This window comes from Columba livia, chromosome 24 (genome assembly GCF_036013475.1).
Source record: "Columba livia isolate bColLiv1 breed racing homer chromosome 24, bColLiv1.pat.W.v2, whole genome shotgun sequence".
Taxonomy (NCBI): domain Eukaryota; kingdom Metazoa; phylum Chordata; class Aves; order Columbiformes; family Columbidae; genus Columba; species Columba livia.
In genome coordinates this window covers 2827270-2845391 of record NC_088625.1, presented here as the reverse complement: position 1 = coordinate 2845391, position 18122 = coordinate 2827270, and the positions used below count along the sequence as shown (strand labels likewise).

General features: G+C 43.8%; 1 protein-coding gene across 6 annotated transcripts in view; it reads right to left on the bottom strand.

Moving 5' to 3' along the window:
* FLI1 (Fli-1 proto-oncogene, ETS transcription factor) overlaps positions 1–18122 on the bottom strand; it is a 71344-nt gene that overhangs the window by 13142 nt on the left and 40080 nt on the right. For all 6 annotated transcript variants that reach the window (XM_065040369.1, XM_005508588.3, XM_013369049.3 and 3 more), the window contains 4 exons: positions 17629–17840; positions 10773–10927; positions 7350–7553; positions 2127–2195 (listed from right to left, as the gene is read on the bottom strand). In XM_065040369.1, the coding sequence (XP_064896441.1) occupies positions 2127–2195; positions 7350–7553; positions 10773–10927; positions 17629–17840 (640 nt within the window). The remainder of the gene's footprint in view (positions 1–2126; positions 2196–7349; positions 7554–10772; positions 10928–17628; positions 17841–18122) is intronic.

Sequence of the window (18122 nt, the reverse complement as noted above, 5' to 3'; positions counted from 1 at the left end):
ACCTCGTTTCGTTTTCCAGAAAACTGCTTTCCAGCCAGAAAATACTGGTGATTTTCATTAGAGCAATTTGTTTCTCAGAGGCAGCCGAAGACAATTTGTACCAATGACGCTAAATATCATACTTTGGAGTGTTTATGAGGCTGAGAAGCAAAGAAGCTGAGGCAACAAGAGTCCTTTGAACACGACAAGGTTTCCACCTTTATATCTGAGGACAAAACCCAAAAGCTTTGGGCACCATTTACAGTATCTGCGTCTGCTCCGAAAGCCATTTAACTCTCATTTAACTCTCCTAAGCAGCACTATATGTTCCTCTATATGCTTTTTTACTGCCACGTAAGTTCCTTTTTACAGTATGAGGATAGAATACCTTGTATAAGGCATAGTGTAAGCATATGCAAAAAGCAAGCATTTCTCCCTGGAATTTGCACAAGCAGGTTATTTGCATTAGTTATGTGATCTTAGAGAACGTACAAGAAAAGTTCCAGGAGGACTGAAGAAAACAGGAGGTTGTTTTCCTGCCCCTGACATGTATTGTGCTGTTTCATCACCTCCTCCTGCTCCGGAATCCTCAAGGGAAGGTGGTTACAACAAATTGTTTGTCTGTTTTTATTCGCAGGAATAAAAGGAATTCCAAGTGGAGTTTTACGTTCATTACAAGTTTCTCCTGTGATATTGGACAAGACACTTCGCTCTGCTGCCCCAGTTCCCTATCTGTCACGTTCACGTGTCTCTTATCCCGTCACCTTATCTCACAAATAATATTCAAATTGGTTACAGTGGGTTGAAGTGGGTGGGTTTATTCTAGAGCAATATTCAGCCATCAAATAAATGCAGAGGAAATTTATGTGTCGGAGGAAGAAATGGAAGAGGAATAGATGGGTTTTCAACATTTCTATGCGAGTTCTTATATTTTATTTGACTATCCCATGGGTGTGTTTAGTCCTTTATGGACATGGGATGAAAGTACCACAGAAAGTTAAAAACGCCCAGCTGACAGAAATCAAATGCAAACTTCTGTCAGCTGCACTAAAGAAACACACCGGAGGGCAGTAAAACTGGAGGGGGAAGAACATTGTTTGTGAATTTCTTTCAGCCCGAGCGACTCGAGGCCCAAGGATAAAGGGTATAAAACATTCAGAGGGCTACACTTCTCTTTAATACAAAAAATCGCAGCTTTCTTCCCTTTATTTTTAGCAACCACCTGGCTGGAGACAGAAAGAGCAATCTTGGTTGTGCGTGTGTGTTTGTGGGGGAAATTGTGGAGGAACACGTGTGTGTGTGTCTGTTTTATTCAACTGAGAGCAAGCCTCGCTGTTACTGATTTTAAATAGATGACTTAGCAACCAAATAGTCACAGAAAAGCCTGAATGGCTTTGTCTCTAATGTGGGATGTTTTATCAACGAGTGCCTGTCTCCTATAGAGAGAAGAGCGTGCCGGGGAGCAGACAGCTCAAGTGGATGGTTATATGCTGGGCAAAAGAATCCGCTGTAAAAAACCCAACATCAATATTGTGTCCAGGGTGCGAGACAGATGTTGGAGATGAAACGCAGCATGGCACAATGAGAAAGAAGTAGCCCTAGTCGATGAAGCAGCCAGACGTTAAAAATGTGGGGTTATTTGAAAAAGCAAATTAAAATGTTCCAAAATGAATGTGTCAAAAAGATACACTTGGCCTTCCTTGCTGGTTGAAACTAGCTGACAGATTTGTGAATGGTTTTGGAAGACCTGAGCGGCCTTTTTTCTCTAATGGAATTTATTCTGAGAGAATTTTATCCTTTCAACTAGCGACTCAGAAAGAAATAGTGTCTCAGTCCTTGCTATATATCTGAGATTTCAAACTGTTTCATATAAAGAACAGAAAATATTCTATCAGCTCATCAGCTCCGTAATACGTAAAAGTGGAAATGACAGACACACATTTTATGCCACACTGTTGGCTGGAGAAGCAGATACGTGATTTTCAGCATGGATAGGGCTGCAAGTTGTGAATTATTCTGTGTTAACCATGCTGAGCATGCATAGAACATCAGAGCATTGTCATGCTGAGGATATTCTCTAAAAGGTCTGGTTTGAACCCAATCAAAACCACCACGAGAGCCAGGACGTGTATATGCAAAAGACTGACCTTCTTTGGTGGCAAGACGCGAGGAAGCTTCTGTGTGGGATGGAGTATTGTAGACCAGCAGTGAGCTACCTAGAATGAAGAGAGAAACAGGATTTATTGCAGTTTGAACACGCTCTGCTGGTGAGGAACCACACAAGCAGGTACCAAATGCTATCGCTAGGATCTAAAGACCGAGTTTTTCAGACAATTAGGCACACGCTTTCTATGATGGATGTGAAACGCTTTTAAAAGCTTGGTAGCTGTACGTCATGTGTGTGCTGCAGTTTCTCCTTTTGCAAATCGAAATAAAGACATTTGTCTCCTTCACTGAGCGCCTTGATGTCATCTGTTGAAAAGTGATACAAAAGGTTGTATAGCACATTTATACAGGGACAATATCTATCACAGCAGAGAAATTACTATGGCACAGATTTTATTACAGGATAAGGAAGGAGTTTTTCTCTCTGTAGCTGTGATAGAGAAATTTCCTGTTTGAGGAACATACAGTAGAAGGGACACGAATTGCACTGTCAGGATATGAACATTTTTAGTGTGTCACATGCTTGGTTTGGGGCCAAGAGCTGCAAAAACCTCACTCGTATTCCATATCCCCCATGCTTTGTGGAGCTGGGAAGCAGCTTCCTTGGTTCAGAGTGGCCTTTCCATCCAGCCCCGCTTGAAAAACAAACAAATTTCAGAGGAGCACAAAGAAAGAACCCATTGGAAAGGTCTTTGCTTTTTGTGGTGGAAATGTTCCTTTCTAAGCATTTTAATTTGATTCTCTTGCAAACTGAGCTCTTGGAAGCCAGCATGTAATGCACATTTCATGGTTGTCTAGTTATATGTGTTTACCCTATGTAATTTTCTAGGCTCACCTTTCCTACAGCTCTTGGAAAACATTTCTACTGCATTTTGTACATTGATAACAAAGCCCAGGGCCCTTCTTGGCCGGGACGGGTGATGTGAACTGTAGCAGGGCAGTAAGCTCGCTGTGGGTGAGAAATGCTTTTACACCCACTTTCTGCTGTTCATATCTACACATCCCTCAATTCTGTGAGATTCTGTCCCATTTAAGGTACTAAGCAATCAGTATAGATTTCTGCACATGCTATGCTGATCTGAGCATCCCCAGATTCTTCTTCTGCAGGTACTATAATATGAACTGATGAGGATGTTGCGACTAAGCCATGTGGTCTCCACCTGAGCCCAAACAACATCGACCTCACTTGGCCCTCAGTAATATTCACAGGACGTCTCACTTTCCTGGGAGAGCTGAGGATTAGAAAGTTCATTGCCAGAAGGAATAATCACTGCAGGTGCTGGATCTTATTAGTCTCGTGTTCCTATGGATTTCTTTTCTTCCCCAAACAGAGCCAAAGATGTGCACAAAGCCAGCGTGTGCACAGAGGTGGAAGGTGTTGGAAAGCAAAGCTCACACATAGGGAGTGAAAGATGGATGCTACCAGATGCTGCAAGACGGGGCATGTTTCGAAAGATCAGGATGGATAACGTGGTAAACTAAGGAGGGGAAAGGTTCAAAGGGATCCCAAGGGTACCATGGCTGTGAAAGCCACAGATATTGGCTTAAATATTTAGAGAGATTGGCTCATCTTTTGCTCCTGCTGGAGGAGCTGCAAGAGCTTTGTCCACCTAACTCATGTTTTTGTCACACGGTCTTTGGCTTTAGTGTTTCTTTCTTGAATATCTGTGGGGAAAATCCTGTCCGCTGCTCTTTCGTTTTTGGGTTATTTGAAGTGATCCGGAGCGCGATGCCCAGCCCCAGAAAGACAGAGAAGTGCTGGGGAGTTCAGAAACACAGTTTTCTGCTACTAAATAAGCTGTAAAAGCCTGACTGGCTGCAGAGGTGGGGGTGGGCGGGTGATGAATAGCACCGAACAAGCCTGTATGATCAACCTATAGCTCCTTTACACTAAAAAAAACACAGCCCAAGCTGCTGGAAAGGGCCGGCGCCTCCCCCAGTTTAATTGCTAGAAGTTCTCACCTTTGCCCGACAGTCTGAGGTTTCTGGTGGGAACACCACAGAAAAGGAAATGTGTTTCTTATTAGGGGTTTTCACTGAAGGAGGAAAAGAGAGAAAGCTAGAGACACAGATCGGGACAGAGAGCAGCAGACAGACAGACAGACGGAGGCCAGGCTGCTCCCTCCCTTACTCGTGCTTGGGCAAAACTTTGGCTGTGATGAATTTTCGTTTTGTTCTTATTCCCCATGCCCCTTGCTGGGTCAGTGACAGCTCCGATTAAATCAGTGCTTTCTGGAAACACTGGTGTTATTAATAAAGTGCAGGGCTATTCCCTTATAACGAATATTAAACATGTTATCTTATGGTCCCCCCACCTTTTTCTTTCTTCTTTTATTTCCCCTGTATGAATTAAAAAGATGGAAAAAGACTGAAAAACAGCAGGAGAGGTGGGTTTTTTTCCCCAGAAAGCCTTCCTTTTCACAAGGCAGCTCATCCTTCTGAGATGCAGGAATATCTTGGAATCTCATTTAACCTGGAATTCCTTTTTTATCCCGACTTTCCGAAGATGATGTGGCCTTTCCTCTGTATCTCCTGGTAGAATCAGGGTTCTGCTGCATTTGGCAGTATAGTTTTGTTTGGCATTAATATATGGCTCGAAACCACAAAGCAGTTTTCTGCTTCTGCTCCTCGCCACGGTCTCATTTTTTCCCCTTCAGACTCTTTCGAGTGTACACACCACACACAACCGACCCCCCGTAACTCGAGGGGAAAAGGACGGGAGGTGACAGTTCAGGCTTCTTTTGATCTTCAACCCAAACGTAGCATGAAAACATTCAAATCTCCCTGCTTCGCAATTTTGGAGAGAAAACTGGAAGAAACACTAAAAGAAAGATAATTGTTGAGGGGAGGGGACAGTAAGTTCCCTGGACAAATTGCTGCAGGGTGTTTTGAGAGAATCCAAAGGATGGATTGTGCTGCAGAACTGGGTTCTGCAAGTCTGAAACCTCCTAAAGATCAGAGACATCCCAATTCCTGGCTGCTTCAATAGGTTATGGAAACAGGAAACAACTGTGTGATTTTGATCCAGACCTAAGTTTTGCTGAAGACTAAAGGTATTGTGATATGAGTTTGGTTTAGTCTTGTCTATGTGAAATAACTCACCTGAACCTTCTGTCTCCAAAGCTAAGACTGAGCTTTTGTTGAGGTCTTGCAGATGTTACCTGTTTATTTTTTCAATCTGGACTCAGATATGCCAAAATAATGCGTTTCAGAGGCAGTTTTAAGAATGATTTCACCCTGATCGGGAGTGTAAAATGTTGAAAACCTTCTGAGGAAGCAAATTTTCAGGGGATCTCCTGGCCTGGCTAACAAACAGGCTCAGAAAGTTTAGATCGGCTCTGCAAAGACCAAAGTTTAGGATTCACTAGTCATCACTTATCCAACTCATCCTGAGAGGACAAACACCTTTTGCAAGCCAGACGGGGCAGATGTAACCCAGCCCCTAAATCTGCAATTCCATAAAGTTCTCCTGTGTTTCGTTGCCATTCTCCACCCTGCGCAGGAGCAGAGCTGGATGTCTCTGAAACAAACAACCTTACAAAAAGGGGAAAATTCCTGGAAAAAAAAAAAAGCCCATCTCCCCATGGCACTGAGCTCAGAGGCACTAAACATCCGCTGGAAATCAGTCTGGAAAAACAATAAGCTCCTTTCGAAGGCGTTACTCCGCGAGGGAGTTGAGCAGTAATCCAGAAACCAGACTGTCATTAGGCAGCTGCGGGACAGGAACGCTCGGCAGAGCCTGCGCGGCCCCCGCGCACACAGGAGCTCGCTGTAGCAAGGACGGCGCTCGTGTGACGTCTTAGAACAGCCCACGGGGCTGAATGGAGAGAAATGTGTAACCGTAAGGGCTGGAGATGGAGCGGGTTGAATTCTCCTTTCATCCGCATCCATGTAAAACTGGAATAATTTGTCTGAATCTGGCAAAGTTGCTCGGGTTTTGCACTAGCTTAATAGCAGGGAAATAATCACAGACATTCCCCTGGCAGAACGTTATATATTTATCGTTATTATTCATCGTGCTTTGCAGCAGTATTTGAATGTTGCAATTGCATTAGGGCTCCATGGTGCTGGGTCTTGAGAGCCATGAACCACAGATTGGCCATCCCAGAGGATGAGACCAACAGGACGGTGGGATTAGCAGCTCCGTTTTACAGAAATGGCAATGTGTGAACTAGGGAACTACTATCCTGAGTCTCAACGTGCCCTGTTGCTTCTTCTCTATCAATGGAGATCATCATGACCACCTAACTTAGGGGCTTTTCATATTCAGCCTGCTTTTTTATTCACAAAACATGCAACACTTTCTGTCAGTTCTCAAGTCTTATCAATGAGACAATTCAAGTGTGTCACTTCAGTCTTTATCTTGTGGGAATTTGAAAACGTTTCCGGTTACAAAACGTCTGATTTGCCCAACCAAAGTCAGCAGGTTTGGCCAAGTCAGCACTGGCTTCTCAAAACTGCCTTGTGATTTTCCATAAAAGTGTGTGATTCTGTAGGCAAACCTTAGTTTTAAAACTATTCTGTGCCTGCAATAAGCTTGAAACGTTCTGGGCACCATCAGCTCTTTGCTAATGAAACAGGATGAAATTTGCAAGTTGTTTTGGGTGGGAAATTATTTTCTTGTGGAGTCACAAGTGACAAAAACTGTTCAAATGCAACGGTTTGGTTACTTGTTATGAATCGTTTCTTTGGCTCAGCTTCACAAACAAAACCAAGGTGGGGCTGACAGAGGCACCCATCTGTGATCTAATTCCTCTAATCTGTAAAACTCCCACTGATTTTGGCAGAAGTTTGGAGAGACCAGCGCCGAACAGATTCAAAGATACACCCTAAGTGTATTTTTTTCTCTTTCCAACCAATTTGGGCCTCCAGAAATGTAGAAAATCTGCAAGCCTGGCGGGTTGTGGGTCCTATTCTGAAGCAGTCTTTAGCAGAAGCCTTGGGGGAAAGGGCACAGCCCTCTAACTGCAAAGTTATGGAATATTTTGCCTGTGACCCATCAGTTAATGTTTGGTTTAATCTCCACAAGAAATGTATGTATTTTTATCACATAGCCACAGCTGGGTTTATGGTCTACAAGACTATCTAATCTTGCTAAGAGTCCTGCTCTGTTCTTCACTCCCCTGATAGCACCGCCGACTCCACCTAAATTGAGATTAACTTTCCAACCCGCTTTTGATTCCTCTCTTCAAGGCAATACTTACTTTCCCTGAGGTAACTGAGGTGAGACAGCAGAACTTCTGTGTTGTAGAGGGAGGTGGTTCGGAGGAAATCATCCTTGTTCATCTTGCAGAGCTCCTTGCCGTCCATGTTCTGGAAGATGGTGGTGTCGATCTCCATTAATCCGTACTCCTTTATGGCCCATTCCAGCCACTGGCGCACGTGGTCCTGGGTCCACAGGGTGGGATCTGGCAGGAAAACACAAAAGATGGGAACACTAGACACAAGGCATCAGCCGTTTTTTCCACAAATTTGATTTACTGGTGTCAATGCCTTTTGCTGAGAAAAACAGGTACTGTGCTATAACAGGGCTCGATGCACACAAATCGATCTCACCCCAACCCTCTGGCAGGGTCTTGCAATTGTCTCCTGAATCTTATAGCTATGCTTGGGAACAATATTAGTGACATTTGACTGTGACTTTTCTTTCTCTTTCTGGAAAAAAAGCTTCCAAAAGCAAACTCATCCCTTTGAAAGCGTGTGCTTGTTCTGCGATGCTATATAATTACATCAGTGCTCCATAAGTCACACCATCCCTCGCAAGCGCATTACAAAGTCCCAACAGATGGCATTTTAAAGTCTGAGGATGGTGGTATTTATGGTCGGCAAAGGGACTCTGAAACAAATATTATTGCTTAAGCAGAGCAGCTTGCCATGTATCTCTGAGTCACATTTGTTCACCCCGCTGACAAGAACACAATTCTACATCCACTAGCCCTGTAAAAGCAGCACGGCTATTGGAGGGCAATGTGGATTTTATATCATCTCATGCATCATTATCAACTGTCAGCGGAGCTCCAGCTGTGGAATCTTTATTACTGGCGGTGACGTAAGAGAGAGATTGAACCCGGCTGGAGTTTCAGACCCCATGGTGATGGTTTGCTGCATCAGTAGTTAAAAAAAGAAATCATCCTTTGAGCTTCGGAAAGAGCATTAGATCAGACAGTCCCAGCAAGAATTTGTGCCACGATACCATTTTTACAGAGTCATTTTCAGAGCGTATCTGCCTTTTCAGATGTTTCCTGTACCGCTTCTCCCCATGTATCCCATTTCCAAATTTAAGCTGCAAATTCATGTTCCATTTACAGCTGGAGAGGGTTGCAAAGTCAAGCTTAAGTTTTGGAGGTGTTTGATCCATCCATCACAGTTGGTACGTTCCTCTAGGATAAACCTCAAACACCTCCGTTGAGAAAATGGATCAGAAACCTGTAGCCATCAGGTTGTGCTTTGGGGAGGGACAAGAAATACCTCTGGCACACATTTTATAGTGTATATAACAAAAGAATTCCTTGGCAGGACTGCAGACTGTGTGTGCTTGGGCTGCGGGGATCCCTGCATGCAAAAGTCAGGTTGTGACTACACCTGGTGCGTTCCTCAGCTCCAGAATAACAATGTGAAATGGAGAAGCAAGGCCACGGAACATTGAAATTATAACCGTGACATTTCCTCACTGCATTTCTAGCAAACATAGGTTGTTTAAAGCTGAATTCTAAACACGGAACTTACAACCCCAGCCCTTTGCAAGTCTGCTTTGGGAAAGAAAGATGTTTTTCCTTTATGTTCTGGCAATAACAAATTGAAATTCTGCTTTCTAAGCACTGGCAAAAGGCTGCAAATTTTACAATGCAACTATTCAAGATGGAAATTTTTTTATTTTTTTTAATTGAAAGAGTTATTTGTCTTGAGTTTGGAAAAATACCCAACTTTTACAGGGCATAGTGAATTTGTGGTCTCCTTTTAAACAAACACTTTTGAATTTCAGATATTTCTTCAGCCTATTTATCACTGCAGAAGACATTGAATGGTCTCTGAAAAGCTGCCTTCTTGAAACATTGCTTAGAGTTCATTATTATTACTATTGCAAGCCTAATGTGACATTATTCTTGCCTATCTTCACCCTAATGTGCTATAAATCTTTACTCTGGATTATATTAAAATTTCCTAATCCTTTCTTGGATGAATTTGGCCTCATATCCTGCAGCCAGAGAGCTGGGATGATGTTCATTATTGTCTTCCAAAGTCTGGTAAATCACAGCTATTTCACAAGTATCTCAAGGTTTTGATTTGTGGATGCTCATGAGGGGGAAAAACATGCTTTTTATTTTTCACTGGCCTTCAAAAAGGAGATTTTAAAACTTGTTTTCCACTGAGGGCACTAAAAGTCATTTCCCCTGTTTAAACAACGTTAAACTCCAGCCCACCCTTGGTCTTTTAAAATATGTATAAATAACATGGTGAAGAGCGGGATTCATTTGCCCTCTTAACTATCTTGGGCAGCCCTTATAATGACTAGTTGGTATCAGCTAACACCTTTCTAGGTAATTTTAAGGCAGAAAACACATCTGATCCTGTCATCCATTGGGTTAGTCAGTCTCTCTAAGCAGATCCTAACACGGGCTTAAATGGTACTTGGAGAGTTACTGTCAATCTTTTATTGGCTTCACTTCACTACATTCAGTTCAAGCTTTTCCTTTTCATCCTAAATGGCAAACAAATGCTTGGGGATTGTCATCTGTTCGTGGTCAAGCCTGATCCGAAAACAGAGCTAAATTCCACAAGTACATTTCTTTCTGCCAACAGTTCATCTGCTCAAATCAGCTACAACCCTCAGTGCAACCCTCAGAACACCAGGTGAAAAGCTGCACCCCGTGAAATCAGAGGAAGTTTTGGGATGTAAATTGGGTCAGGACTTGCTCATAATGTTTCCCTTGCTGGAAAGTTCCTGGGCCAGTGTATATTTATATATATATATATTTTATAAACTTTGCAGGGAAAAACTCGCTCTCCTTCCAGGTTCAGACTTACCAGTCGCCTGCCACAGCAGCTCTCATGCTTGACTATCCAAATTCATCTAATGCATCCCACCAACTCCAGATGTGGATATCAAACACAGAGAACTGGACAGGAATATATATTTGCAACATTTCTCATAAGGATAACGTAGTTCCTGCAAACTATCGTTTTTCTGGTTTTCTACTTCTAATAAAAAAAATGAAAACAAAATAGCTCATTTTGAATCAATATGACATAGAAGTGTATCTGGGCCCTGCAGAGCATCGTGAGAGTTGTAATTTGGGTCCAGTTCATGCTTATTCTTGCCTATGAACTGCACTCTTTCATCACACCATGCGTGTCCAAGGAAGAACTGCAGATTCTCCTCTAACGCGTTACATGAGATGGAATTGGTTCAACACACCAAAACAACAGTGCATTCCAGCGCTAATCATCCACTTCTTATTCAAAGTAGAGCATACATTGGACACTGGAAATTCTCACTAGCCTGAAACTCTGGTGTTTTCCTTACTTTTCACATGGTTTGTAAGAAAGAGAGTTCCTCAGAAAGCGGATAAATAAGCCTTATCTGCTCAGCTGGATGTATGACACAAAGAGATTGATAGTGGTGGTACCTGCTGGGACAATGACTCTCCTCTCGTTGGTGGTCATGTTGGGAGGAGGCCCGTTCTTCTCATCCATGTAGGTGCTGTAACTCATGGGGTTGGACTCTGTCCCTGCTCCGACGAGTTTGCTGCATTTGTTCACGCTACAGTCTACGGGGGACTCCCTGAAACGCCAAAGGAAACAGATGACTTGTCATTATGATGCACTTTTCATCCCTGCTGGAGCAGAAGGAGGTTTGGGTTACAGAAATGGCAAGTATCCGGAAGGTGAGAAGTCAAAGGGAGTTTCTTTACTCATGGGAGAGGCCATTCCTGGCCTGTCACATGGATGTCATAAGGTGATCTATGAGCCACGATGGAGGGGATCTCTGATAAGAAAACCAGTCAGAGGAAAGAGAGTTGGAAGCACAAAGAAGAGTGACTTTCAAAGGCAAGAGTAGCTGTAGGGTTGCATTCGTTACCTCTGAAACACCAAAATTCAGCAATCAGATATAAAGCAAGAGCTAATTGCATTGGTCTATCAGTTATGTCTCCTGCCTGCGCCAAAGCCCCCCCATCCTTTATTGCTCAGCTACATTTTGGCAGTGTTTCAGATACAGCGTGATGCTCCTAGGAGCCCTTGTTGGACTGGTTTGCTCTTGCACGGTGTTAAAAACATCCCTGCACATCATCTCTCTGTGATAGTGGAGTCTATTTGTTGACAGAAAGGTTGTGCTTCTCACCTCGTGACCTAAGAGTAAATCAGAAATACAGACACGCTCCCCTCCATTCCACTACCAAAGAACACAAAACACCCGTGCCAACATGACAGGACACTCACAGAATACTACGATATTAACATGGGGTATGTAAAGTCATATTTACACAGAGCTGAACGCAACTGATCTTGTCGGTTCTTAACAGTTAAACAGTCCCAGGCTTGTCTACTGCTTGGATAGGAAATCTAGAAATCTTCGGTGCCTCAGGCATGAGTCAAGAACTTCAGACCAGAGAAAGTGCGTGCGAAAAAGGCTTTGGCCCCGCTTTTACTTCTGAGCGATGAGGAGGGAACATTTCACAGCTCAGGTGGCTCGGTGCTAAGACCTGGCCGACACGCAGACCCTTGGCAAGCAACAGCCTTTCTCTGTCCTGCTCTGGGAGAATTATGAGCCTACAAAGCACAGATAGGGAGCACAGATCTTGTTTGCCTCCAGCTGCAGTAGCAACTCAAGCTTTTAGCTCTAGAGGTCACTTAAAATACTGGTTCGCAGCCTGCCCGCATGCACGCAGCTCTGAAGAAGGTACCAGGGAATAGCAGCACTATTACCCTCACCTTTACGAGGGTTAATTAATGCGTAACCTGGGTGCAAAGCGAGCACAGAGCCCATATACAGCACAGTTTGCTCCACTCCTTGGATCACACGCCCGTCCTTCTTGTCTGCCAAAAGCAAAGTGTCTTGGGAGGAAACCACTTGCCGAAGGGTAAGAACTGTGACAGTGCACCCGATCCCACCCTCTGAGTTCAGCTGGCAAGACTTCCAAGTTTGGACACTCAACAAATTTGTTTCTTAATCTAAATCGGGGCGGGGGGAGAGGAAAAATTACCGAAATTCAGTTATCATGGCTGGGAGATAAATGCTCCACCGAGATACTCCAAGGCAGATGGTAATTTTTTCCTCATGTCTTACTGAGGGAATGTTGCTTGAAAATGGAAATAAGATGTATAACTTACACATGTTCGAATTTAAGGTTTTACTATTTCGCCTACTGTTTTTCCAGGCAGGGAACCAAAATCCGCCTTCAGAGAGGCAAACTGCTGAAGGTTTAATGTCCCCGTGGCAGCCGGAGGAGAGTCTGAACAACTGCAGGGACACCAGGGTTTGCACAGGGAGTGTGATCATTTCTAACGTTCTGTCGAAACACTCTGTGTCAGGTGTTAAATGCTGCTTGTGCTGGCGGAGAAAAAGCCCTGAAGCAGCACAAAGGGTCTTATTCTTTCCCGAGGAACGGGCCGTCCTGGGAAGACTCAGTGGAATGGTGAGAGCGTCCATGCTCCGAGGTGTCGGACTGTTCTAAGGGTTCGCTTTCACCTCCTGCCGTGTAGTTAAATTTCCTTGGAAAATACCCCTGCAGCTGAGATACGCACTGTTTGTGATAAAATAATTTCATATATAACACTCATACAGAGCTATAGGATATATCCAAACTCTCACGTAATAACATCTTCTAAAAAGTGTATCTGTACATGCTTTCTACTGGCATGAAATGACACATATGAAAAGCCCATGGCTGTCTCTGAGCATCAAGCACATTCACATGACCGATACCGCAAAGTAATAAAAATAACACCGACACTCTAACTTATCTCCTCGGCAGTTTTGTGATGATTTTGCAGGCTCTGGACTTGGCAGTTGGGACCCCGCCTATCTTTAGCCTTGCTCTTAAAAACTTAACTGGGTAAGAGACCGAATTGCCATTAAGAAAAATACCATGAAATCTTTAGTGATAGCAATGGGAAGATCCTTACCTCTGTAACCCAACATTTCCTAATAAATCCAAATGGAGCCTGTTTTTTACTGAGAAACGAAACTAAATCATCTTTACAGCTCCTGGATGCCTGTTACCGCACTGTCCCAGCCTGAGATGAGGGATTTGACTACCCCAGCAGAATGTAGGTGTAGCTGTGGGCAACACAAAGAAGAATTCAGTGTGGGGAACAACTACTGTATCAAATGAGAACAGGGAGCTGCGAGCCGTGAATGGCGTATTCATTGGATACAGCTCCTTTCTTAGCTCATGCATTACCCACAGGCAGCCGTAGATTTATAGAAAGATTTCCTCATTATTTGAAATGGCTTGTGCAAGGGGATTTCAGATGCCAGGTTAATCCTTGACTTTTCGCAGAGAATTCAGGCTTTCAAGTGGCTACACATGCTCAGGTTCTGGGCAGAAAACGCTGTAGATCTGCAGAGGTAAATGGATATAGGCTTCTTTCACAAAATCCCTTCAGTATATTCACCGTGGCGGTGACAGAGGCCAAGGAATATGAAGCCGAACTCGTTCCCACTGTCCGCCCAAAGACTCCAGCGGCTCCCATAGCAGCGCCTGGGGATGCCAAGAGCCTGGTGTTTGGGGAAAGTTTACGCTAGACTGGCCAAAACGGACAAGCAGCGAGCCTGGCATTGACTGAGAAAGGCTCTGTACAGCCTCCGCCTGTGTTCCAGATACCTGGAAATAAAGCAATTACTGTCCCAGGGCCTCTGTCTAGGAATCACCTCTGCCTTTCATTCGAAAGAGCAAAATAAGGGATTTCAGTGTTTTTTGAACCTGACTCAGCTGTGGCCAGTGGGATATTTCCTCCTTCTTTCTATTCCTTCTTTCCTATCCTTCCATTCCTCCTCTCTTCCCATCTTTGTTTGTTTGTTTGTTTGTTTTTAAATTTGCCACTTTTTGGTGTAAGTCAGTCCCCATTTGGTCATCTCAGCTTTAATCTTTACGTTTGAAATTAGATTTTGTTGTCGTTGCTCGGTGAAGGAAGAACAGACACACTGTGACTCTGCTTGTGATCCCTCTTACAGGCAAGAAACAGAGCTACCAGGACAGAGTTACAGCTCCTTGAAACTTGGATCTAACTGCTAGTTTAACCCTGGCCCTCATCCTGCTCTCGGGAATGATCCTCTAAAAGAATCTCTTTTATCACATACAGGTAAATGCGGACAGGAGGCTGCTGCTCTGGCTGGGACTAGAGCAACCCAGGGAATCCCACTAGAGGGCTCACACGCTGCTTACAGGGGATTTAAATTCTTCCAGATATCCTACGTGGGCCCTTTGTTTTGTTTCGAGACAATTATTGTGGCATACAAATGGTCTGAGATGCCCCAACCTCATCCGTGTGCACATCCAGCACGTTATTCATTCACATTTGGAGATCATGCAAATTTTGTAATGCCTTTTTGAAACCCACTCTCTAAGTGTAGCTACAAATGCAGATCTGCAGGACGAACAGTCAAAAGTTGGAACGGCTGTTGATCAGCTCACCCTTTGCATTTGGAATTTCAGTAAAAGGTAAGGAAAATATCTATTGGACAGTAAATTGGGTTAAACTGTACCCAGTGTATTTCTAAATAATCCTCCTCCTTATTCATTGGAATTTAAAATGCAAAAGTTTTTTTTTTTAAATATAAATGATTGTATTTTCATCATGAAGGGTCCCAACAGAAATCCAGGCTTAGTATGTTGGGAACTGTACAAGCACATTGTGGGAGACAGATATTTCCATGAATAAATGAAATAAAGACACAAACCCAGCAAAGAACAAAGATTTCAAGTTACACTCTCAGTCCCTGAATTCAAAACTTTCATGCAATCCCTCCTTCTGAATCTTGCAATAATACAGAAGTCCTATTTTCTCCCCTAAAACACGGATTCCTGCCACTGATTTAATATCCCCTATACACAGTTATCTGGGGAATTCTTTCCAACTTGGGAGAAAACCAGGAAAACCTGACATGAGGTGGAAAGCTGGTCAGGTTTCCATGTTGTTTAGCACTTGGGGGGATGTCTCTGCAAACCAGGCTTGGAGAGGTTCTTCTCCTACCCTGGGGGTCCAAACCAACTCATCGCACAGTCAGACCTGCCTATAGCGGACACTGGACACTGTCCCTTACCGTTCCCCAGCTCCCTCCATTGCCAGCTTTCCTACAGCTTTATCACTCCCTAGAGTACACAAACCATTCTCTCGATGAGCAGAAAACGCTCGCACTTCAAGCACAGGTGGGACAAGGAATAAAAGCTGCTCCCTCTAATGAGGCAGCTGGAACCCGGTAAGAGAGCATGCTTGAAAAACAAGAGAGAAAAGGACAGAGAAGGAGGGGGAATGGGTTTTGTTATTCAGCCTGCAGTTCAAGTTAATTTATATTGAGCCTGGCATTTGTCACTTGCATGGTGTGTTGGTTTTGCTGGGCAGCTGATGGGCAGAGGAACCAGCAACTGGACTGGCCCAGCCTGGAATAAGGAATATGGGGGAAAAGGCACATTTTTAGGAAGAGAAGATGGATAAATCAGATGAATGTTCTTATTTCTTGGGTGGATTTGAGGTCTTGTGCTGACAAGTTATAAAAGGCAAGGCTGCAAGCAACTTCAGCGCTTGGTTCTGACATTCAAAACAGCCTTGTCTCTTTTTTCTAAGGGTTTGGGAACTTGTTACCCATTTTCAGAGAGACTAAGGATACTTTCTGCCTAAGAAACTTGCAGGCTTGAGCAAAGCCATACAGAAGGATTTCCTTTCTGCCCAGAATAAACACACTTCTCCAAGCCCTTTCTCTATGGGTATCACAGCACTTAGTGTTGTTAATGAATCAGTTGATCAAAGTAGTATTATTTCCCCTTTTTTTCTGAACAGATGAAGAAATCGTAGCACAAAGATCACAACGGAAGGGCAGCCCAAAACATTGGATTCCCAGGACATGCACTGCACACACAATGAGAATGTTACACAGACTTCTGGACATATGAGCACCCACACATACAGAATTTATACAGAGCATGTAGTCCTCATGATTAGGAAAAACCTCACCCTGCTGGTACTTTCGAGATCCATCCCTTTAGCCGTGTTACCTAGGGATGGTGTTTTTCAGGAAATAACTAATTTTCCCATGTTCCAACCTCAATTCTGAGATTGGAAACACTAGTCCATGTAGTTCTCCTGAAGTCCAGAAATAATATTAAGGTTCAGCTGGGGCAAGATCAAATTCAGTGTACATATGATCGCTGTCAGAGACCAACTGACGCAAAGACCTTTATCTGGTAGTAAAATCAGCATCTACTGTATACTTACAAGGAAAAAACACGCTGCCGTTTGAAGTTTTTAACACCATCATCTCACTATAGAAGCCTGAAAGTGCAAGGCTGCTTTCTGTTTCAAACTCTGCACTTTGCTCGGTTCTCAGAAACCAGGAAAACAGGCTGTTAGAGGAGCCCTAAGCGAACGCTAAAGAAGAAAACCCCTCGATAGTTTAACTGTCGTGCATTGACATTGTACAAATGTTAGAGGTGTTTGTGACTTTGAAATTAAAATTAAACATTAATATGCACTCTAAAAACTTTTCTTTATTGTGTGTAAGAGGGTGCAATTTTTGCCTAGGCTTTTGACTTATAGAAATATTTTTGAAGAGAGGCAATCTGAGCTGTGATAATAAAACATTTTCAAGACTTTGAATTTCTTATTGAACAGGAAAACGATGCAGCTCCCCCACCTCTGGCTATGAATAGTGGGGGACAGGTTTCCTACCTCTTTCCTAAAAGCTGTTGAAGATACATAAGCAGTGGGCCTTTCATGGTTAACGTCACTGCTCAAATCTACTCCTGAACTCTCATATACTCATGCGGAATTCATGGGCATATATGACTTTTGTTTTGTTACACCCCACAGACTGCTTGAAAGGATCTCAGTCTCCTATTTTTCTCTTCTCTATCACATAGCTCTCAGTTTCATATGGTTGCTTCTGCCTTGCCAGAGCACGAATCTAGTTAGAGATGCAAAAATAAATGCCCTCCAGTGAAGCTCATAAAGTCGATTAGTGCAGCTTCATTCTGGAGCTGGTATAGACACCAAGTGTTCCTCTGTGACCGACTCCATCTTCAGGAGCCCCTTGAACCATGGCATGTTTGTGGGATGTTGAACGCAGTGATGCAATGTGTGATTCACAGCAGTGTTTATGGTGTGAACTCTGTCCCTGGTGTCCCAGTCTGTCCAGCATTTGCGGGGACTGGTGGAACTGCACGAGCAAGATCCTCTGGCCATTAAAAACTGAGTGAAGTCCAGGGGGATGGCGTGTGCTTTGCTTTTATTTAAGATTCTGTAGATATGGAGAGGGCCTTTCCTTACCTTGATCCGTTCATGTGGTCATATTCCCTTTTAACATTGACACGGACGGGCTGATTGATCCACTCCTGCTGGGGAGGCAAAGGGTTGATTTTGTGCGGCTGGCCGTAGTCAGGGTTCCCTGATGCTGTCATATCTGCCTTGGGGAGGTGAGTGGCAGCGCCGTACGTGGAGTCAAAGAGGGACTGGTCGTCGCTCACCACCGACAGAGCCTCCTGAGGAGAAAAAAAGAGAAGAAGAAACAAGTGCTCAGAGTCATGACTAAACCAGTAACTCCACTCGTAGTCTCTCTTTGAGCTGGGGAGCACCTGCGAGGGCCCCACAGCTGCCCAGCATTGTCTGAAATTGCCATCTGCCAGGACTGCGGGTTGAATCAGATCCTTTGGGGTCCATCAACCCGTATGCAAAACCAGCGGGTTGCTTTGTCCTGCTGCTGTGTTGCTCTGGGTGGGTCAAGAGTTAAGCTTAGCTTAACTTCTGCAAACAGTGAAGTGGCT